At 44.8% G+C, this 21,757-nt stretch overlaps 5 protein-coding genes, 1 long non-coding RNA gene, 1 other non-coding gene and 1 pseudogene across 10 annotated transcripts; 4 read left to right on the top strand and 4 right to left on the bottom strand.

Annotated features, from left to right (window-relative positions):
• Positions 1–626: 626 nt before the first annotated feature.
• Positions 627–2,853, bottom strand: LOC117187937. Its single transcript, XR_004472391.1, has 2 exons — positions 1,080–2,853; positions 627–1,026 (listed from the first exon to the last, which is right to left on the bottom strand). It is a non-coding gene; the product is annotated as an uncharacterized LOC117187937 (long non-coding RNA).
• A 136-nt stretch (positions 2,854–2,989) lies between these two features.
• Positions 2,990–6,846, top strand: LOC117187933 (annotated as a pseudogene).
• LOC117187934 (small nuclear ribonucleoprotein Sm D3) lies at positions 4,029–4,893 on the bottom strand. Its single transcript, XM_033390930.1, has 2 exons — positions 4,409–4,893; positions 4,029–4,334 (listed from the first exon to the last, which is right to left on the bottom strand). Exons 1-2 carry the CDS (start codon positions 4,725–4,727, stop codon positions 4,201–4,203), a joined length of 453 nt encoding a protein of 150 aa, XP_033246821.1. The 5' UTR covers positions 4,728–4,893; the 3' UTR covers positions 4,029–4,200.
• A 1,027-nt stretch (positions 6,847–7,873) lies between the features above and the next one.
• Positions 7,874–8,588, top strand: LOC117187935 (histidine-rich glycoprotein-like). Its single transcript, XM_033390931.1, has 2 exons — positions 7,874–7,986; positions 8,134–8,588. Exons 1-2 carry the CDS (start codon positions 7,975–7,977, stop codon positions 8,515–8,517), a joined length of 396 nt encoding a protein of 131 aa, XP_033246822.1. The 5' UTR covers positions 7,874–7,974; the 3' UTR covers positions 8,518–8,588.
• Positions 8,589–8,840: 252 nt separating this feature from the next.
• On the bottom strand, positions 8,841–9,506 carry LOC117187936. Of its 2 annotated transcripts, none has more exons than XM_033390932.1 (3): positions 9,415–9,506; positions 9,279–9,341; positions 8,841–9,226 (listed from the first exon to the last, which is right to left on the bottom strand). In XM_033390932.1, the coding sequence occupies exons 1-3, from the start codon at positions 9,421–9,423 to the stop codon at positions 8,981–8,983; spliced, it is 318 nt and encodes a 105-aa protein (XP_033246823.1). In that variant the 5' UTR covers positions 9,424–9,506; the 3' UTR covers positions 8,841–8,980. The 2 variants fall into 2 exon arrangements, with proteins under 2 accessions (XP_033246823.1, XP_033246824.1); XM_033390933.1 differs by having other exon boundaries at positions 8,841–9,206.
• A 2,104-nt stretch (positions 9,507–11,610) lies between these two features.
• On the top strand, positions 11,611–20,687 carry LOC108159332 (pre-mRNA-processing-splicing factor 8). Its single transcript, XM_017292528.2, has 15 exons — positions 11,611–11,721; positions 11,930–12,571; positions 12,635–12,850; positions 12,922–13,134; positions 13,197–13,322; positions 13,635–14,054; positions 14,234–14,451; positions 14,535–15,586; positions 15,650–15,842; positions 16,096–16,669; positions 16,736–16,886; positions 16,947–17,123; positions 17,195–17,486; positions 17,553–19,168; positions 19,240–20,687. The coding sequence occupies exons 2-15, from the start codon at positions 11,955–11,957 to the stop codon at positions 20,566–20,568; spliced, it is 7,194 nt and encodes a 2,397-aa protein (XP_017148017.1). The 5' UTR covers positions 11,611–11,721; positions 11,930–11,954; the 3' UTR covers positions 20,569–20,687.
• LOC117188557 lies at positions 13,369–13,546 on the top strand. Its single transcript, XR_004472651.1, has one exon.
• LOC108159333 (dynein light chain 4, axonemal) lies at positions 20,591–21,695 on the bottom strand. 3 transcript variants are annotated; one of them, XM_017292530.2, is made up of 4 exons: positions 21,605–21,695; positions 21,319–21,455; positions 21,163–21,246; positions 20,591–21,103 (listed from the first exon to the last, which is right to left on the bottom strand). In XM_017292530.2, the coding sequence occupies exons 2-4, from the start codon at positions 21,385–21,387 to the stop codon at positions 20,939–20,941; spliced, it is 318 nt and encodes a 105-aa protein (XP_017148019.1). In that variant the 5' UTR covers positions 21,388–21,455; positions 21,605–21,695; the 3' UTR covers positions 20,591–20,938. The 3 variants fall into 3 exon arrangements, with proteins under 3 accessions (XP_017148019.1, XP_017148020.1, XP_017148018.1); XM_017292531.2 differs by lacking the exon at positions 21,605–21,695 and having other exon boundaries at positions 20,591–20,850; positions 20,910–21,103; positions 21,319–21,534; XM_017292529.2 differs by lacking the exon at positions 21,605–21,695 and having other exon boundaries at positions 21,319–21,531.
• Between the last annotated feature and the right edge of the window lie 62 nt (positions 21,696–21,757).

Genomic DNA, 21,757 nt, shown 5'->3' with positions numbered 1-21,757 from the left:
GCTGACGTAGTCCGATTCGGTTATTGGAACGTTGGCAAACAAATTTTTTGAAAAAATACATTTCTGTTCATAGCAGCTCGGAACATACGCGGATGATCACAATATCTTTCACCTGAACTGCACTAGAATTTTTCCAGATTCATAATTTTCGTGGATTCAATAGACCAAGAATAGGTATCGGGATCGAGATATACTTACAACAAACTAATCATATGCATAAAATGAAATAGCTAGTCATATCAAATCGAATAACCAAATCGACGAATTTGACTTCCAAACTTGGACATTAAAATACTCTCCACGAGCATTATGAATCTTGGCGAATTTTAGCGCAATTCAGGTGAAAGATATTGTGGAGTTTTTTGTAAGTTAAAAGGATAGGATGGATCTACAAGAAGAGTTCACAACCAGCACTATTTACCGCCGTTTCCCTCAAGGTGTTCACCTAATTAAATAAGGGGGGCTTAAGTGGGCTAAGCCGATTTTGTCTTCAAGGTATATTGGTCAAAATGGGTGGATTTTACCTTGCATGCATTGCGTTTCTGAGCCGTTTTGCCTGTTGTCCATACCCTTTTTTATCTTCCATTATGTAGCAAATGTGTATTTCTGAGTGTCAGACGGGTGTATTTTATATTTTATCGACACTGACATCAAGCAAAGCAACCATTGTGAGGCTATCAAAATCTTCCAAGTGTTTTTGTGGACATCAAGGCAGGTGCTACGTTTTCGTAGGCAGTTTTTCCAACTGAACTGAACAGCGAATTTTTCCGTATCAAAACTTCAGTTTTATATCATTTCAATCGTTCTTTGTGCTTTAAGTTGCAACCATTAAGTGTAAAAATGCCATCAAGTATGAATAATAAACTGTAAGTAATGGTTCCAAGGTGCCATACAGAAGAAAGTGTGCATAAATCGATTTTGTAGTGCAAAATGAAAGATAATGTAAAACAGTGCGCCACGACCCCTTTCCAATTTGTGGCATGTAGCTATGGTTGTAGTGGTTTGTAGTGAAGTAGCTGGTGTAACCTGCTAACAAAATTACGGTTTTGGTGTTGGTTTTTTTTCTTATACACACTCACCAATCTACATAAGTGTTGGTACTTTTTAAGAATGTGTGACGCACACAGCAATAACAAATTAAGAAGAACAATGGAAGAAATGAGTAAAGAAATCTGCCAATCTTGTACACACAAATGATTGTAGCATGTTTCGTAAGTAAAGTAAATAATTCGTTTAAGAAAAACGCCTTTCTGCTTTCTGCTTTTTAACTATGTTTTGCGATATTTATTTTCTTTTCCAGTCATCTTTTCGTGGTCGCCTGCGTGGTTGCCACCCTGTTTACAGCGTCGGTCTTTGGGAGATCTATCTGTTTTCCTGTTTATTTTTTCTTATTATAGTTAGTTCGATTTATTCTAATTCCGTTGTCTGCTTATTCGAGATTATATAACAATTAAGTACTTTAGTCGCCAATCCATTCTGAACAATATGGCAACGCCTCGCACATGCTCCACACATATGCGCTGTTATTTTTTGTTTACTTGCTTCCCTTTCGCTTCTAATTGGAATTATGTGAACAGAAGCAAGCAATTGAAAGTCTCCTGACTTTACAGTTACAGACGGTAGAAGAAACAACAGCACTTAGGCTCCATCAGACTCGCGCTTTTATTATGTCACAAAATGCACGCACACACACGTACAATAAACAAGGGAAAATTCCATTCGATTCGCCATTGCACTTGATGCTTTACTGCGCGTGCAAGCGAGACAGCGAGAACATGAACAGGCAAACAACCAACAAAGAGCTCTCCCGATTTTAGGTCACCGCTAGCCAGAGCCAGCCCAGCGTGTTCGCTTCTAGATGCTTCGTTAAGGGTGTCCGGGGGTGGTGTTTCGATTTCCCGCCACCATAAGCAACCTCTCAGCTTACACGTTTTAATCTAATCATAGGAGCAACAAGTAATCGTTCTTATCGCTCCTGTTGTTTTGGGCCCGCAATAAAATATCGGGCTTCTTTGCTTTGTGACACTGCTTTTGTGTTAAATCTCCACGGTTTGTTTGCATATTTAGCCTCTTTTTATTGCGTCTTAAGCATGTTTGCACTCGGTGCTGAAATTCCCTATCTCGGAGCACAGCACTGCTCCTCCAATATTTGCGGACGCTGTCACGCTGTCATCTGTTTGACAATGTTACACATGCGATTTATCTAGAGATCTAATCTGCATCGGGTTCTACAATGCTTTGTTTATTTAGTTGCTGCACGGGGCTCTGCAGGGACAAATAGCCCATTTCTACCTGCATATGTATGTATCATATTTGTGTGCCGTATTATATTACTTGGCGGTGCCATGTGATTGCCGCAATAGGTTAGTTTTAAAACATGCCTTTGCTGTATCTCGAACAATAAAACGGAAAATGGCCAATGGTTTACCGTTTGCGTGTGTGCAATCTAGACATTGAGAGCCGTAATCGCGTTGAAACTTGTTTATGGTTGAGTTGGTTGTTAAATTTCGATTGAGTTGGCATTGTTTTTGTTATCGCAGATTATTTATATTGATTTGCGCGAAGCGTCGCACACGTGCTGCCGAAAAGCTCTCGCCCCAAATTTGCCACAAATAAATCTTGAGCTTGGCAAAAACAAAGCTAATTTCTGTATTTATTTCTCCGATATTTATAGCTCGAGTTTTCAAGTGTTATTTACGTAGAAGGGCCTACATTTGACGGCGTTTAGCAATGCAAACGTACTTAGAATTATTTCCACATTTTGTATTTGTCATTTCGGGAGGGGACTCTGTTTGACCTTGGAACAGACAGAGGCCTCTATTAAACCTGAGGAAAGTTCTTCGTACCAGCTTCCACTTCAAATAGTATGTGTACCTATTCATCGGCAGCAGGCCATTTATCTCATAAATGATGCCGCCGCCGTGTGTATGTCGTCAGTTGCCAGCCAACGCTCAACGCTGCGCCACGGGAAACAATTCAGCTTCAGACAAGAGAACAAACGCAAACGGAGGGAGAAAACTGAATCCGGATAAGATCTTTCGATGTAAACCCCAAGCCTCAATAAGGAACACCAGCAACTAATCTGTGATAAGAAAACCGTTAAGTGGAAGCCAACTGAAGCTGTGATTGCTTTCCGTACAAATAGCTACGCCAATTGCGCCCAGCCCATCCATCTCCATGACATCGACCAACATGCAGCCAGAGCGCCTGATTCAGTGGTACGTCCAACCCCTTAATAGGTACATATATCATTCGATGGCATTACAGTGAAACCCCATCTGTTTCTATCTTTTTGATGTCCATGCATCCGAGAATTGCATCCAGTGGGATATTACACTGTCACCGCTTCGCCCGCTCCTGTGGGGGTAAGACTCGGAGCTTTCGCTCTGACTGGCCATCATTCTCAATTTGAAATGCCTTGCCAAGTGCGCAGTTTGCCGATTTAATTGGTTGGCGGGCATGGATGAGAAAAACAAAATACTTTGCATATTTCCCCGTATGCCCGGTCAGCCGGCAAGCAATAATACATTCATACATATGTAGGTGGTGTGCTTGTTTGTGCTGTCCCGTTCCGTCCCGTCCCCCTTAATGTTCGACTAACAATCGAGAAGAACACAAAACACGAATGCGAATAGGTGAATAAAGAGAGCTGTCCGTCGACAGTCAACGTACCAATTTAATACTGTCATGGAATTGCTCTCTTTGTATAATATTCGACGTTGCGCAGAACTAACCAAATGTGTTCCAAAATCCACTAACAGTTGTATATCTGTCTGGGCTAATCTGTCTTTTGTCTGTCGTCCCCTCCACTTTTCTGTATAATACTGAACGAATAGTGAAATAAAGAGAGCTATCCGTCGACAGTCAAGTTAATCAGATTGTAATACTGTCATGGAATTGCTCTCTTTGTATAATATTCGAAAAGCGCCGACACATGTGCATAGTTTCGTAACTTGTACTTCGTCCAAACGGTGGCTGGCTTAACTACTTTTCTTCCTTTTCTGCAGGCCACAATAATACAATAAGGCTGGTTTTCATATTCAAGGTTCTTTCTGTATTCATAGCAAAAGTTATCTTCTTGATTCACAAAATACATAGTTTACAATTGTGTTGCCTTTCAACAATTTCGCCCCGCCCGCTAATAATAGAACGCCCTCAACTTAAATATTAGTAATGCATTGTTTGAATCCTTGAGTTGCCTTACAAACCGCCGCGTCCACGTCCGCCGGTGGGTCCGCCTTGCCAAGCTCCACGTCCGCCACCGCCTGGAGCACCAGGTGGTCCTCCACTACCTCGTCCTCCGCCCGGAGGTCCGCCTCTGCCCCGACCTCGAGCTGAAAATCGACCAAACGTTAATAAGCAAACTGAAGTGACGCGCCGCGAGGCAAAACAAAAACCGCCTACTCACCCTGTGCACGCAGAATGGCCGCCTTGCCTCGGCCGGCCGTTCCTCCCAGGCCCTTCCCCGTCTGTTTCTTGAACATCGGTGCGTTCTTTAACATGTCTGGAAGGATCAGAAAACGGATTTTCGAGCCACGAATGTAGACATTCTCCAAATTGCCGGTGCGTCCATCGCGGTAGGTGACTGTAATCTGTGTCATTTGGCAATTCATGTTGTCTTCGGCTTCGATGAGTTTGCCGCGGTACACTTCGCCGGTAATCGTCTCGCAAGTGATTATGTGGCCCTCGGCCTCATGTAAAACCTTAATGGGCACACCGATTGACATTTTTGCGTTATTTTTATGTGTTTTCCGAACGTTTTTAGCTTTTAATTATTGATTTTTCTGCAGTTCGACGCTGATGAAATATTTTTACGAATTTTCTTTTCTCAAACGTTTACGAGACGAGTGTCTGTGTGTGTATGTGTCTGGCGCGGTTTTGACAGCTGCCAGCCGCCATGTTGTGCGCGTGAGCGCAGGGTTGTATTAGCCTCACGACACGGCCCTATCGATATATTTTTATCGTTAGTCAGCCCTCGACTTAGATAAGGGCGCGAGCGTATCTAATCTTTGAAATATAAACACGTACTTGTTAATGCACATACATACGTACTTTTGTCGTGAGTGGAGATTATTAAATGAATTGCTTTCATATTGCTGATACGAGTACTGTCGTTGTGGCTATTACTTTGCCCTCAGCTATTGCGCCGTTAAGCAGTGTTTCTCGCCACCAATTAACTCCAAAATGATTTGGTAAATTTTGCCTCTACAAAATCGACGAAGGCACACTCCATTCAGTAGAGGGACTAAAACTAATTTTTTTATTTTTAATGTGCTCCTCTTCTCGTCCACAGCGACCCAATGTTTAGTAGTATTGTTAGAAGAGATTTTAATGATAGCGGAATTGCCGATGGCAAGTTCCGCACCATTTCGACTTCGTCTTGCGCCACGAACATGTCGAATGAGTCCTACCGCATCTCTCTTGGCGTAGGGCCTCTGTGGTGGTCCTGATGTCCCTGTCCACCACAGAACAGATCACGATAGGGCATCGCTCTTAACGGGTAAGCCCTGCAAATGGTGAAGGAGATTTGTGTTCCTCAGCTGAATTTGTTCATTTATTTCACAGGCTACAGCCGTAAGTCTTCGGTCGACTCGGCTGGTGGCAGCTTGTACGAGGTCAGCTCCCGGTCTTCGTCGCCCTCCTCCTCGTCAGAATGCTCTGACTCGGAGTCGCACAACGATATCCATTCGTTGTGCTCGGACGATGATTGCCAGGAGGTACTGCGCCAGATCTTGCAGCATGACCAACCGGTGCAGATTTCCATCAAGCTGCATGTGACCGAAGACCAGTATACGAATTGGATATCGATTTTGAACCCAGTCAACAACATGCTTTATGTCGCCTTCCCCAAGGATTTACCACCAGCTGGCTCCAAGGAGACCTTCCTCTCCTTGCTGGAGTTTGCCGAGGATAAGCTTGAGGTGGACGGCATTGTAATGGCCATGCGCAAAGACCATCCGGAGCGCACACGTTTGATTGAGGCATTTTTGTTTATGGGTTTTGAGCCAATGTCTAGAAAGGCACCACAGGCCCCACCATCGGCCATAAATGACAAGGATAACTACTATTTTCTCTACACCATCGAGGGGTAGTTCTACGGCGCGAGAAACGATTTCCGAAGCAAACCATAACCTTTACATTATTACAACACTAATATGTATATCCACAAACTGCAATATACGTAGCAGCATCCCCAGATATCACAACATATACATACATATGACCACTGACGACATATTGTCCCCAATGTGTTCAACGAAAGCAAACATTTTATTCAAATCTTGGTGTATATGTAACCGAAAATCGTTTTTAGCTCGTCTTCAGAGCGGCCCGAATTATTGTGGTAGTCGTTCTATAATTTCCACTACTAATCTATTTGCGCAAGCCACGTTAAGAGCAAGCTAAATTGTCGTAAACTATTACATCAAACTATAACCGAAAAATATCCAGCGAAAATGTAAAAAAAAAATTAAAAACTAAAAAATGTAAAAAAAAACAATGTATTAATCATAAGATTATTTGTGAATTAACCAATATTTTTGGATTTATGTTTTCACTTTTTGTTTATATCCATGTTTTTTTTCAATCAGTTTATTTCATTTATTACTTATATTTAACCATTTGGGAATGAATAATACAAGTAGTCCCATGTTTTTTGCATACTATCAAATATTTTATTTATATTTTTATTAACATTTTGTACACCGTTTTGCGAAGAGAATGAGAAACAGCTGCAAAGGAGCACTCAAAGGGAAACACACATATTCATGTATAAGCTAGTGCACCTACGCCAGTAAATACATACTATATATGCAAATACAATATTAATAAAACTATAAATCAATAGATTCAACAAAAAAATCAATCAAATGGGAGTAATTGTTTTCTTCGCACGTTATTGTTCGTATCGATAATAACGCAGGGGGCCAAATACGCAGTAAAATTCTCAAGTGGTTCACTTCTCATTACCTTAATATTACAACAAATCCCGAGTCAGCGCTAACGGGAATACCCGTAAAATAGTCCATTGAGATCGATGAGCCCAGTAGGATTGTCCTCTTCTAGATTGTCCTTAGTCCAGGCTGGGCTTGATTTTCCTTCAGAAGAATTTACTGCCTACGGAACTGATCGATCTGATCGCTGCACCTATGGAGACACCCCCTATTATCAAAAAATGGGGAGGGACAGTTTGTATCTTTCGCTTTGGATTGACCAATCCAAAGACAAAACCATAGCCCGCTGTGAACTAAGAATTACTCATAGGTCTCGTAGTTTCTGGAAGAGCATTCATTTGTATTGTATTTATATTCTTTCTTCCTATTGAAGTGTCGTGATTTATTTGAAGAAAGGAAATCATATCCACATAAAATGGAGCTGGTCATATTAAAAAGTTTTAGGTTTTTTTATAGCTTTTGGGAAATTTACCGTTTGGAACTGCAGTGATATCTTTTAAGCTTTTTCGGATTACCTTCAGATTTCGGCAAGTACAAATAATTTCTAAGCGTCCTAACAGATGAGATGGCCAGCGGGAAAATAACAATATTCTGCGTACATGCGTGCACGCATGTGTATACGAGTATATGTATGCACAAACGGTATACATATATATTTATTTATTTATGTGTCGCTTTAAAGTTTTTAAGCTCTAGAGCAAATTCCTCTGCTGTTGTACATTGGAAAATTCAACGACTCCATATTGTTATATACATAACATGTACATATGTATGTACTCCTCACAGCACATATATTGAGTTTATATGCGATAAAACTCTGACGAGCTCAACTAAAATATATGTACATATGAAGTTCCGAGCAGAGAGTCGTGTATACCGGGGTATATAACAGATAACGATATAACCTGGAATGAAAGAGTTTCCGAAAAATAGTCGAGTCTCGAACGTCAAATCGCTTGCACCACTCGACGCAGAAACTTTGTAAAGCTGACCGACAGCATACACAATATATAGCGATACAATGTTCAAGGAGGTAAGTGTTTGATGTGACCGGGAAAACGGAAAGAGATGGGACGGGACCTTATCTTATCAACATAGATAAGCGTTTGCTTGACTTTCAATCCTTTTTTTCGATTTTTTTTATTTGAATCACTTTGATTGTATTCGATCGCTGCTCCAGATTATTATATTGGCAACGCTTTTGGCGGCCGTGGCCCTGGCCCTGGCTATGCATCCGGTAGAGGAAAACCATCACCATCGTCAGCTGGCCCACCATACTCGCAACGGGCATCTGAAGACAGTTAAACATCATTCACACGATCAGGAGCACATCCAACATGGCAAGCTCGCAGTTCCTCCGATCGCATCACACGTCCACAAGCAGCACACCCAATCCGCGTCACACAAGAAGCCCGGACAGAGTAAGGCAACCAAGTCAGTGCAGGGCCAAAAGAAGCATCGACACCTGCATGCTCCCAGCAATCAACGATCGAAGAACCGCAACCAGTCGCATGATGGCAACCACCACCAGAAGCGCCACTCGGGATCGCGTCGCCATTTTTAGCCAGTAAATTCTTTGTACATAAGATGTATCCATAGGCCACAATAAAGCTGTAGCAGCAGTAGTTGAATTCACGAAAATTTGTTATTTCGCACAACCTTTTTTGAATGCGCGAAGATTGGTTGCGTTGGCTGTGTGTGCCGTAAAAGCATTGGCTGGGAAAAGTCCAAGCAAGTCCCCTGCTCCAGGTGGGGTCGGGGGTTTCAAATGTGTAATTACGCTTGGCCAACCCGGCTTTCTGTTTATGTTTCTTCGGAAGCGCTGGCAGTCTCGAAAGCCAGTTTTGGCGAGCTAAGTGTAGCAAAAATAATAAAGCATATATATAAGATGTTTTGCTTTTATTGCGATTATGCCGGGGCGGTGTTAATTGTTTCTGGGGTCAAAAACTTCATCCCAAATGCCAGTATTTTTGGTACGTTTACACAATTTCTTTGGTTACAATAGCGGTCAAGCCGCTAGTGTTCATTTAAGGGTGGTGTTCATAGAGTAGAGTGGGATTAGCCTTAGCCCCAGACTGGATAAATTGGTGGACGATAGTAAGTTCCGTAGGTGCGATATCTACCGTAGCCGCTGTATCCTCCGTACTTATATCCCCCTCCGTATACAGCGTAAGCTGGAATGGGAGCCGCATAGTAGCCATAGCCGATAGAGTCGGCAGTAGAGAGGTCACCCTCGGACATGGAAATTTTCCTCTTGGAAGAAACAAATCGATCTACGTTGAATTGGTCCGCATAGTGTGGTATAAACTATAATTTTGCACTTACTCCCACAGGTCCGGCATAAGTAGAGGATGCTAAAAGAGCCAGCACTGAAAGCACAGCAAATGTCTGTAAGCGAAACGGAACATAGAATGTTTTACACCCATTTACGTATTTACACCCTTTCCTCTCGTCATCAGACCTTTGTCATTTTTAAAGATTTAACGACCTGTTCCCGGCAAAGCTCTGTTTTTCAACTGTGATTGCAACCAACAAGCTTACAATATTTATAGTGTTCACAACAGTCCGGAGATCGATTTTACACATGATCATTGATTTGGCAAACACTGGGAGGTCTGGAATAGACGTTATCCCAATCAGGGTCATGAAGATACATATCTTGACAAGTTAATTATAATTAATAATTTTTTAGACATATGTATTCTCCGATGGGGCATTAACAAATTTGGCACAATGAATTTAGTACTCAAAAACCGGGTTGGTCTTGTTTATTCTGATTTTATAACAACGATGGCCCGGTTGACAACATTTAAATGCTTGTCGTTCACATTCAAAAAATTTATATTTGGCGCGCACCACTCGAATCCAGTTGATAGTATCGATAACAGAACTTGAATCGGGTAAGGACCTCTTTTACCCGGTTGACGCAAACATGTTGCTAATTCCATGTTCACATACCCTGGGGGAAATGGATGTTATAGAACTGAGAAAATATTTGTCATCCCAGGCTCTAATTAATGCAGAAACTAGTCAGTCTCTGTTTTTAAACGATATTTTGAAATTATTCTTCTTCTTACAGATACCAAGAACTGTTACTGGGATCAGGATTTATAAACAAGAATCTAATCAAATGCATGAATAGGCAAAACAAAAAAAATGCAATCTAAGACCAGGTCTTTATTAATTAAAAATGTTTATACCCTGGTTGACAACAAATGAGTCCAATTATTAGCAACATTGACGTCACAGCACTGCGACTGAAACCGTGTTTTTGTCAAAACAAAAAACATGCAAGTACTTAAAAGTAGTTAATTCTGATTAAAATTGATTCATCAATCATATAAAATGATCTGGGCAAAACTGAGAGATCTATATAGCTGGGAATATTCGACGGAAGATAATAAACGAGTATTTATTGGTGAATAACCGGTTGACAACATTGATAACCGGCAACATTAATTCTCATACCCTAGGGAAAAGGATGTCATAGAGTTGAGAAAATGTCTGTCATCCCAGGCTCCGTAGGTATCAGGATCGAGATAAATATATACAAGATACTAACAATATACATGAATATGTCTAAAGAATATAAATTTGAGAAAAGGTCTTTATAAATTACGATTCATCTTCATATGAAATTAACGAAATAGGGTGTAAAAAAGCTATACACGCATGTCTTCAAATACCAGCAACATTGCGACTGTTTTTTTTTGTTGAACTATTATGTTTATGCCTTTATTTTAGACAAAATACAATAAAAGTAAGTACTAAAAGCTAACCAATTAAAATTATGTGGGCATGGCTGAATGTGCTATATAGCTAGTAATATTCTACGGTTGACAACATTGATTACCGGCAACATTAATTCTCATACCCTGGGGAAATGGATGTTATAGAATTCAGTCTCTGTTTTAAAGGTATTTCAACGATATTTTGAAGGTAGTGGTCCACTTACAGAAACCAAGAATGGGTATCGGGATCGAGATATATTTACAAGACCCTAATCATATGCATTAATATGTCTAAAACATAACAATCTGAGATAATTTATATGTTAATAGCGTTTTAAAACAGCTTGGAAAAACTTTTTCTTCATATATATTAACGAAATAGGGTATAGCTGAGCCCAAACTCCGGTTGGCGTGACATTTCATACGCACATACGTTACATTCCATACTCACTTACGTTGCCACTGTTTTTTTGTTGACCTTTTTTGTTTAAAGAGAGTACTTAAAAGTAGTCAATCAGGTAGAAAATGTATTCATTAACGGCCCAAAATTATGTGGGCAGAACTAAGGGTTTTAGTTAGGCAGCATTATTCAACGGAATAAAGAAATTAAGCAATTGGAACGATTTTTATCTTACGTTTCATTTGTTTGACCTTTTTTGCTAAAACCTTTTTTTACGTAAAATGCAATAAAAGCAAGTGGTTAAAATAAGCCAGCTAAGTACAAAATTGATTAATTAATCAGATAAAATTATGTGGACATGCCTAAATGTTCTATATAGCTATTAATGTTCCACAGAAGATCAAAAATGTGGAATATGTATAATAGTACTTGAGCTCATCAGTATATTTACGGTATATTTTTAAAGTAAGACGGTATGTTTCGGTATTTTTCGAAGTGTCGGACCGTATAATTTTTAACGATAAATCCGCGGTCGCACTAGAAATGGCTGCCGCATTGAAAAAATTTTGCAAAACCGGGAAAATTGTTAATTGTTAATTAATTGTTGGTGAAGCAGTAAATTGAAGGTGTAATCTGGGTAAGTGCCGGTTTGGGAAGAGTGTCTCTTTTCATTTAAGACTAAAATATGTGTTTAAAACCACACCTTTGTGGCATTTCGGCGTGGTGAAAATCGCAAAAGCCGCTGGTGGCGGCGGCATCGACGTTTCGCTCTGAGAAAAAACGTGTACATAAGTACATGTGCATTTGTGTCATACTAAATGTTCTATCCTTTACCGAACGAACAGGACTGGGCATTGGTTGCAACTAAAGATGTCCATTCCGCCGTACATGATACCGCAAAATGCATGGGCCGCTCAATTGATGGCCCAGCAGGCATACGCGGCTGCACACGCACAGCAGGCACAATTGCATGCGCAGCAGCAGATGGCCAACCAGATACAACAAATACCGCCACCAGGAGCACCCTTACCGCCAGCCAGCGGCCATTCTAATGGCATACCAATTCCGGCCGGAGTCCAGGGGCAGTCTGGGCTGGGGCAAATTCCCACGCCAAAGCCGGACATACTTACGGAGGATAAACTGCAGGAGAAGGCGCTAAAGTGGCAGAATCTGCAGTCCAAGCGTTTCGCTGAGAAGCGAAAGTTCGGCTTCGTCGACACACAGAAGGAGGACATGCCGCCGGAGCATATAAGAAAAATTATACGCGATCATGGTGACATGACCTCGCGCAAGTATCGGCATGACAAGCGGGTTTATTTGGGCGCTCTGAAGTACATGCCACATGCAGTGCTGAAGCTGCTGGAAAATATGCCCATGCCATGGGAGCAAATCCGGGACGTACAGGTGCTGTACCATATCACTGGTGCCATAACCTTTGTTAACGAAATACCATGGGTTATTGAGCCGGTTTACATTGCTCAGTGGGGGTAAGACGTAGACGATTTCCTAAATGGGATTTATGCTCATGTCAAAAATGATTTTCTCACCAGAACAATGTGGATAATGATGCGTCGCGAGAAGCGTGATCGTCGCCACTTCAAGCGTATGCGATTTCCGCCGTTTGACGATGAAGAACCGCCGCTGGACTATGCGGACAACGTACTGGATGTGGAGCCATTGGAAGCCATTCAAATTGAGCTCGATAATGATGAAGACAATGCCGTGTACAAATGGTTCTACGACCATCGTCCCCTCGTAGACACGCCGTGAGTTCTATCCTAAGTAAATTGATTTCGTATCGTGTAATACCGCTGCGCCATTCTGACCACCATTCCAGCTATGTGAATGGGTCCACCTACCGCAAGTGGAATCTGTCCCTGCCTCAATTGGCTACTCTTTATCGCCTGGCGAACCAGTTGCTCACGGACCTGGTCGACAACAACTTCTTTTACCTATTTGACCCGAAGAGTTTCTTTACCGCGAAGGCTCTGAACATGGCCATACCGGGCGGGCCCAAATTCGAGCCACTCATCAAGGATAATAATGTTGGGTAACGACGGCATTTTCCAACGCCACATTTTGGTCCTTGCTTAAACCCGTTTTTCCTTCCAGCGATGAGGACTGGAACGAGTTCAACGACATAAATAAGGTGATCATCCGCCAACCGATTCGCACGGAGTATCGTATTGCTTTTCCCTACCTGTACAACAATATGCCGCACTTTGTGCATCTAAGCTGGTAAGTAAGTGGGAGAGAGGGAATGGGTATCTGTGCAACTACTGAATTTGCGCGTTGCTTGAGGCGTTTCCAGTTGAGAACTTCACTGGAAACGTTTCGCATCGCGGTAGATAAACGACACACTCCCAGCTTACTACTAATTTAGCGATTAAAGGGAGTTGCAATGAATATGTTCGTGACGATTGAACAGCATAAATCGTGGCTGCTGATACTTGCATACACTGGAACAGGGCGAGAATGCTTTTAGGATTCTCCGCCAAGATTTTACTATTTCGCATTAATTAATTTCGCATGTTTATGTTTTACTTTCAGGTATCACACACCCAACGTGGTCTACATCAAGACTGAAGATCCCGATTTGCCTGCGTTTTATTTTGATCCGCTCATCAATCCCATTTCGCATCGCAATGTAAATTCCAAGCTGCAGGAACCCCTGCCTGATGACGATGAGGACTTTACGCTCCCGGATGAAGTGCAGCCGTTCCTGCAGGACACGCCGCTCTACACCGACAACACCGCCAATGGAATTGCTTTGCTATGGGCTCCGCGCCCTTTCAACATGCGTTCCGGTCGCTCCCGTCGAGCCATTGATGTGCCGTTGGTCAAGTGCTGGTACAAGGAGCACTGTCCACCTGGCCATCCGGTCAAGGTGCGCGTCAGCTATCAGAAATTGCTGAAATATTATGTACTAAATGCTCTGAAGCACCGAAAGCCCAAGCCGCAAAAGAAACGGTAAGATATATATTTCAATTAAAATCGGTTCCGGAGGGTACAATGCATGAATCTCCTCAGCCGAGTCGATCGATCGATGTTCGTGTTTATCCTTCCGTGAAGGCACCGTTCTTGACAGACTCAAAGCTGTTGCTGGTAGCTAGTCATAGTCATATTCTAATATATATTCTCATTTGTAGATACCTGTTCCGGTCCTTCAAGGCCACAAAGTTCTTCCAGACCACCACGTTGGATTGGGTTGAGGCTGGATTGCAGGTGTGCCGTCAGGGATACAACATGCTAAATCTCTTGATTCATCGCAAAAATCTTAACTATTTGCATCTGGACTATAATTTCAACTTGAAGCCGGTCAAGACATTGACTACCAAAGAGCGCAAAAAGTCACGTTTCGGCAACGGTAAGTTGTTGGGATACTCGCAACTCTATAGGATTCTCTATAGGATATATCAGATTGATTGGAGTGTGTTTTCTGTATTTTAGCGTTTCATTTGTGCCGAGAGATCCTGCGTCTGACCAAGCTCATCATCGACTCCCACGTGCAGTATCGCTTGAATAATGTGGATGCTTTCCAGCTATCCGATGGCCTGCAGTACATATTCGCGCATGTCGGTCAGCTCACTGGCATGTATCGTTATAAGTACAAGCTGATGAGGCAGATAAGAATGTGCAAGGATCTGAAGCATTTGATCTACTACCGCTTCAACACGGGACCCGTGGGCAAGGGACCCGGTTGTGGTTTCTGGGCACCCGGATGGCGGGTGTGGCTATTCTTTATGCGAGGCATCACTCCCCTGCTGGAACGCTGGCTGGGAAATCTGCTGTCCCGTCAGTTCGAAGGACGCCACTCCAAGGGCGTAGCCAAAACCGTGACCAAGCAGCGCGTCGAGTCGCACTTCGATCTGGAGCTGCGAGCCTCTGTTATGCACGACATCGTGGACATGATGCCTGAGGGCATTAAGCAAAACAAGGCTCGCACTATTCTGCAGCATCTGTCGGAGGCTTGGCGCTGCTGGAAAGCCAACATTCCGTGGAAGGTGCCCGGCCTCCCCATACCCATCGAGAATATGATCCTCCGCTATGTGAAAATGAAGGCGGACTGGTGGACAAACACGGCCCACTACAACCGAGAGCGCATCCGACGAGGTGCTACCGTGGATAAGACCGTATGTAAGAAGAATCTGGGCCGCCTCACTCGTCTCTACCTGAAGGCGGAGCAGGAAAGACAACACAACTACCTCAAGGATGGTCCATACATATCGCCAGAGGAGGCGGTGGCCATCTACACCACCACAGTGCACTGGCTGGAGTCACGTCGCTTTGCGCCCATCCCATTCCCTCCGCTGTCCTACAAGCACGACACAAAATTGCTGATCCTTGCACTCGAGCGACTAAAGGAGGCCTACAGCGTGAAGTCGCGCTTGAATCAAAGCCAGCGTGAGGAGCTTGGTCTCATCGAACAAGCATACGATAATCCTCACGAGGCATTGTCTCGTATCAAGCGTCATCTGCTGACGCAGCGGGCTTTCAAAGAGGTTTGTCACAGCAATTTCTTGATCGATTGATCTTCGATCTATAGATTTTGACTTCGATTACAGGTGGGGATTGAGTTCATGGACCTGTACAGCCATCTGATACCCGTGTATGAGGTGGAACCGCTGGAGAAGATCACGGACGCATATCTCGACCAGTACCTCTGGTACGAGGCAGACAAGCGGAGGCTGTTTCCCCCCTGGATCAAGCCCAGCGACACAGAGCCCCCGCCGCTCCTGGCCTATAAGTGGTGTCAAGGTAGAAGCTAGATAAGAAAAAAAGTTTTTATATCCCAGATACCTGGGTATCCAGGAATCCAGACCGTGGGCATTTTGGGTGTGTGATTTGTGGCAAAGTGATATGCATTTGATCATCCCCTTGTTGCAAACCTCACGCCAAAGTTGATACCCACACCTACACTCTCAGATAATGATCATGTGAACTAAAACAGAAACGAAGGTGAAGCTAGCCCTGGCCTAAAGCAAGAACGATTTTATTTTCCTTCATCTAGGCATCAACAATCTTCAGGAGGTCTGGGATGTGGGCGAGGGCGAGTGCAATGTGCTGCTGGAGTCGCGCTTTGAGAAGCTATACGAGAAGATTGACTTGACCCTGCTTAACCGTCTTCTGCGCCTGATCGTGGACCATAATATCGCCGATTATATGACGGCCAAGAACAATGTTGTGATCAACTACAAGGACATGAACCACACCAACAGTTATGGCATCATCCGTGGCCTGCAGTTCTCCTCGTTCATAACGCAATACTATGGCTTGGTTCTGGACCTCCTGGTGCTGGGCCTGCATCGATCCAGCGAGATGGCCGGACCTCCGCAAATGCCCAATGATTTTCTTACCTTTCAGGACGCAGTCACGGAGACAGCACATCCTATTCGACTGTATTGTCGCTACGTCGATCGCATACACTTGTTTTTCAGATTCTCGGCGGAGGAGGCGCGAGACCTCATCCAGCGGTATCTCACCGAGCATCCCGATCCCAACAATGAAAACATTGTCGGCTACAATAACAAGAAATGCTGGCCCCGCGATGCTCGTATGCGTTTAATGAAACACGACGTCAATCTGTTAGTTTTCCAAGTACAAAAATACTTTTAGAGAAGTGTCTTATGTAATTTCTTATGTATTTGCAGAGGCCGCGCCGTCTTCTGGGACATTAAGAACCGCTTGCCGCGCTCTGTTACCACCATTGGCTGGGAAAGCACCTTTGTTTCGGTCTATTCCAAGGACAATCCGAACTTGCTGTTCAACATGAGCGGCTTTGAGTGTCGAATCTTGCCAAAGGTTCCTATAGCTCCAATCCATAATCCAGGTTCAGCTAATAATTGACTTTTCTTCACGTAGTGTCGCACCCAAAACGAAGAGTTCACACATCGCGATGGCGTGTGGAATCTGCAGAACGAAATAACCAAGGAGCGCACAGCTCAATGCTTCCTGCGTGTGGACGATGAATCGCTGGGACGCTTCCACAATCGGGTGCGCCAGATCTTGATGGCTTCCGGTTCCACCACGTTTACAAAGGTAACTATTTTAGACTCGTAGTACTAGAACTGTACGGTTTGGACGGTTTGAACGGTTCTATTGCTCTTCAGATTGTTAACAAATGGAACACGGCCCTCATTGGCCTGATGACGTACTTCCGCGAGGCTGTTGTCAATACCCAGGAGTTGCTGGATCTACTGGTCAAGTGTGAGAACAAGATTCAGACGCGCATCAAGATTGGCCTTAACTCGAAAATGCCCTCGCGCTTTCCGCCCGTCGTGTTCTACACCCCAAAGGAGCTGGGAGGTCTCGGCATGTTGAGCATGGGCCACGTTCTCATTCCGCAATCCGATCTGCGCTGGTCCAAGCAGACGGATGTGGGAATAACCCACTTCCGATCGGGTAGGTTCAATTTGAATGTGTCCAAGTGATGATTTTTTCCTAATGCCTTTGGATTTTCATTTGAAGGCATGTCCCATGACGAGGATCAGCTTATTCCGAATCTGTATCGCTACATTCAGCCGTGGGAGAGTGAATTCATCGATTCGCAGCGCGTCTGGGCGGAGTATGCGCTGAAGCGCCAGGAGGCAAATGCTCAGAACCGTCGCCTTACGCTGGAGGACCTCGAGGACAGCTGGGATCGGGGTATTCCTCGGATCAACACGCTTTTCCAGAAGGACCGCCACACTCTGGCCTATGACAAGGGCTGGCGCATACGCACCGAGTTCAAGCAGTATCAGGTGCTGAAGCAAAACCCCTTCTGGTGGACCCATCAACGCCACGACGGCAAGTTGTGGAACCTGAACAACTATCGCACGGATATGATCCAAGCGCTGGGCGGCGTGGAGGGAATTCTCGAGCACACTCTGTTCAAGGGCACCTATTTCCCCACCTGGGAGGGTCTGTTCTGGGAGAAGGCCTCTGGCTTCGAGGAGTCCATGAAGTACAAGAAACTGACCAATGCACAGCGCTCTGGTCTGAATCAGATCCCGAATCGTCGCTTCACACTCTGGTGGTCGCCGACGATCAACCGCGCCAATGTCTATGTGGGCTTCCAGGTGCAGTTGGATCTGACTGGCATATTCATGCATGGCAAAATTCCGACGCTCAAGATTTCGCTGATTCAAATTTTCCGTGCCCATTTGTGGCAGAAGATACACGAGTCCATTGTGATGGACTTGTGCCAGGTGTTTGATCAGGAGCTGGACGCTCTTGAAATCGAAACGGTGCAGAAGGAGACGATCCATCCGCGTAAGTCCTACAAGATGAACTCCTCCTGTGCCGACATTTTACTCTTCCCCGCCTACAAGTGGAACGTGTCACGACCCTCTCTGTTGGCCGACACCAAGGACACCATGGACAACACGACCACTCAGAAGTATTGGCTAGACATTCAGCTGCGCTGGGGAGACTATGATTCCCACGATGTGGAGCGTTACGCGAGGGCCAAGTTCCTTGATTACACCACAGACAACATGTCCATTTATCCCTCGCCCACGGGTATCCTGATTGCCATCGATCTGGCCTACAATCTGCACTCAGCATATGGAAATTGGTTCCCTGGCTGCAAGACTCTCATCCAGCAGGCCATGGCCAAAATCATGAAGGCCAATCCGGCCCTCTATGTCCTGCGAGAGCGCATCCGCAAGGCTCTGCAGCTGTACTCCTCAGAGCCAACGGAACCCTACTTGAGCTCACAGAACTATGGCGAACTTTTCTCAAATCAGATCATCTGGTTTGTCGACGACACCAACGTGTACCGCGTCACCATCCATAAGACATTCGAGGGCAATCTGACAACGAAGCCGATAAACGGCGCAATCTTTATATTCAATCCCCGGACGGGCCAGCTTTTCCTAAAGATTATCCACACTTCGGTATGGGCGGGGCAGAAACGTTTGGGTCAGTTGGCCAAGTGGAAGACGGCTGAAGAGGTGGCTGCCCTGATTCGCTCGCTGCCCGTGGAGGAGCAGCCGAAACAGATCATTGTGACGCGCAAGGGTATGCTTGATCCTCTCGAGGTTCATTTGCTCGACTTTCCCAACATAGTCATCAAAGGCTCTGAGCTGCAGTTGCCCTTCCAGGTTAGTGCCTAGGATGCGCAGCTACTGACATATGGATCTAACTAATACATTTTTTTATTTTTTTTTTTCAGGCCTGCTTGAAAGTCGAGAAGTTTGGTGATCTGATTCTGAAGGCCACCGAGCCCCAAATGGTGCTCTTTAATCTTTACGACGACTGGCTAAAGACAATTTCCTCGTACACGGCGTTCAGCCGTCTCATTTTGATCCTACGAGCCCTGCATGTGAATACGGAGCGCACTAAGATCATCCTAAAGCCAGACAAGACCACTATTACCGAGGCCCATCATATCTGGCCAACATTGACGGATGAGGAGTGGATCAAGGTGGAGGTGCAGCTCAAGGATCTCATTTTAGCCGACTACGGAAAGAAGAACAACGTGAACGTGGCCTCACTCACACAGTCGGAGATCCGCGACATTATTCTCGGCATGGAGATCAGTGCGCCATCGGCGCAACGTCAGCAGATAGCAGAGATCGAGAAGCAGACAAAGGAGCAGAATCAACTGACGGCGACCACCACGCGCACCACAAACAAACACGGCGACGAGATCATCACTTCCACCACATCCAATTACGAGACGCAGACTTTCAGCTCGAAGACTGAGTGGCGCGTGCGAGCCATCTCTGCCACGAATCTGCATTTGCGAACGAATCACATATATGTCAGCTCCGATGACATCAAGGAAACTGGCTATACTTACATTCTGCCCAAGAACATACTCAAGAAGTTCGTCACCATCTCCGATTTGAGAGCGCAGATTGCGGGATATCTTTACGGCGTAAGTCCGCCGGACAACCCGCAGGTGAAGGAGATTCGCTGCATTGTGATGCCTCCACAATGGGGCACGCACCAGACAATTAACCTTCCCAACACCCTGCCCACCCATCAGTACCTCAAGGACATGGAACCGTTGGGCTGGATCCACACGCAGCCCAACGAGTTGCCGCAGCTATCGCCGCAGGACATCACGACCCATGCCAAGATCATGCAGGAGAACTCCAACTGGGACGGCGAAAAGACGATTGTAATTACCTGCTCCTTCACTCCCGGCTCTTGCTCGCTGACCGCTTACAAACTGACCCCATCGGGCTTCGAGTGGGGCTCTAAGAACACGGACAAGGGAAACAACCCCAAGGGCTACTTGCCCTCTCACTACGAAAGAGTTCAGATGCTGCTGTCGAACAAGTTCCTTGGCTTCTTCATGGTGCCCGCGCAGAGCAGCTGGAACTACAATTTCATGGGAGTGCGGCACGATCCCAACATGAAGTACGAACTGCAGCTGGCCAACCCAAAGGAGTTCTACCACGAACTGCACCGCACGTCGCACTTCCTGCTTTTCTCGAACCTCGAGGATGGTGGCGATGGCGCCGGCGCGGATCGTGAGGATGTCTATGCGTAGGCGAATCGTTCAGGTGTTCGTGTTTTCGTTTTGTGCATACCAACAATTTATGATTTGTGTTTTCAAAATGTTAGCGACTAGGTACATTTCGTAATAAAATTAAATTCTTTTCTCACGAAGCAACATCGAAACGGAAGGAAGGGCTGGGGGTTGCCAAAGTTACCATGGAAATCAGTCGTATTGGTCGGTTGGTTCCTTCTTCATCCGTCATCCGCCTTTGCTGCTACTTGTGCGTATTTGAGTCCATTAACTGTACGGTACGCCGTTTGTATATTGTATACGCTTATGTAAAACTCAAGTTAATACAAAAATAAACTTCTCTTTGGGAGGTTTCTAGGTACGTTTGATTGATTGGTGACCCGCTCGCTCTCTAAGAGCACTTCCACAGCACAATGGCCAGATTGCCGGCGAAGAATAGGTACAGAATGTTCTCTGTTTCATAGGATACCTCAAAGCCGAATCCCTCGCCAACAACCACATGCCAATAGATGCCAAACTTCTTGTCCATGGTCTCCTTAATGATCTTGGCTGCTTGCTGAAACGAAACCAGGCAAACTGTGAAGCTTACCCAATAGGCTTGCCCCCACCACATACCTCGTAGTTTGACGAATACTTCTCGCACGCGGTGATGCTCAGTTCAATGGCCTCCGTTCGCATTTCCTCATTCATGTCCGAGTGCTGCGAGGAAAATCGAATACTGAGGTTAATCTTGCGAACATGCTGTAAGGTTCATTAAGTTGCTCTGCAAACCTTTACTAGAGGATAGACGTGGAGGATTTTCTTTTCACCCTCCTTGCCGCCTTCACCCTCATCGGCCATGGCTTCGATTGACTGAAACTGTCGACTGAACGAACCACGCAAGACTCCTCACACAATCACAGGGCGAACTAATGTAATAAAAATTGAGTTAAATTCCGATTTACATGTGACACTCGACCCAAGGTGAAAGGATGTATATATATATACATATATATATATGTATGTATATGTGTCTACTTCTGTTGGGTGAATGTTTATGAATTCTTGTTTTCGTTACTTGTCACGCCAGCACCAGGCCACTAGGACGGGGCTACTTTTGCTACTATGGCAATTCGTTCTTAGATATTGTTCGGTTCGCTGGCCCCCTTGTCAGGAGCGAGGTTCACTTACAACTGACGATGACTCTCCGGCGCCAGCTCCGAGCTGACGC

Source organism: Drosophila miranda, chromosome 3 (genome assembly GCF_003369915.1).
Source record: "Drosophila miranda strain MSH22 chromosome 3, D.miranda_PacBio2.1, whole genome shotgun sequence".
NCBI lineage: Eukaryota > Metazoa > Arthropoda > Insecta > Diptera > Drosophilidae > Drosophila > Drosophila miranda.
This window is presented reverse-complemented; position numbering and strand designations above follow the sequence as displayed.

What these genes read in the sequence shown, in the direction of transcription:
- LOC117187934 (XM_033390930.1), bottom strand. Translation starts at nt 4,727, where the DNA reads ATGTCAATCGGTGTGCCCATTAAGGTTTTACATGAGGCCGAGGGCCAC. An exon ending in GGCCATTCTGCGTGCACAGG is followed by an intron (nt 4,335 to 4,408) that starts GTGAGTAGGCGG and finishes GTCGATTTTCAG; the next exon opens with CTCGAGGTCGGGGCAGAGGC.
- LOC117187936 (XM_033390932.1), bottom strand. An exon ending in CTTATGCCGGACCTGTGGGA is followed by an intron (nt 9,227 to 9,278) that starts GTAAGTGCAAAA and finishes AATTCAACGTAG; the next exon opens with ATCGATTTGTTTCTTCCAAG.
- LOC108159332 (XM_017292528.2), top strand. Translation starts at nt 11,955, where the DNA reads ATGTCCATTCCGCCGTACATGATACCGCAAAATGCATGGGCCGCTCAA. An exon ending in CGTCCCCTCGTAGACACGCC is followed by an intron (nt 12,851 to 12,921) that starts GTGAGTTCTATC and finishes CCACCATTCCAG; the next exon opens with CTATGTGAATGGGTCCACCT. An exon ending in AGTGTCGAATCTTGCCAAAG is followed by an intron (nt 16,887 to 16,946) that starts GTTCCTATAGCT and finishes TTCTTCACGTAG; the next exon opens with TGTCGCACCCAAAACGAAGA.
- LOC108159333 (XM_017292530.2), bottom strand. Translation starts at nt 21,387, where the DNA reads ATGGCCGATGAGGGTGAAGGCGGCAAGGAGGGTGAAAAGAAAATCCTC. An exon ending in ACGTCTATCCTCTAGTAAAG is followed by an intron (nt 21,247 to 21,318) that starts GTTTGCAGAGCA and finishes TTTTCCTCGCAG; the next exon opens with CACTCGGACATGAATGAGGA. An exon ending in AGTATTCGTCAAACTACGAG is followed by an intron (nt 21,104 to 21,162) that starts GTATGTGGTGGG and finishes GTTTCGTTTCAG; the next exon opens with CAAGCAGCCAAGATCATTAA.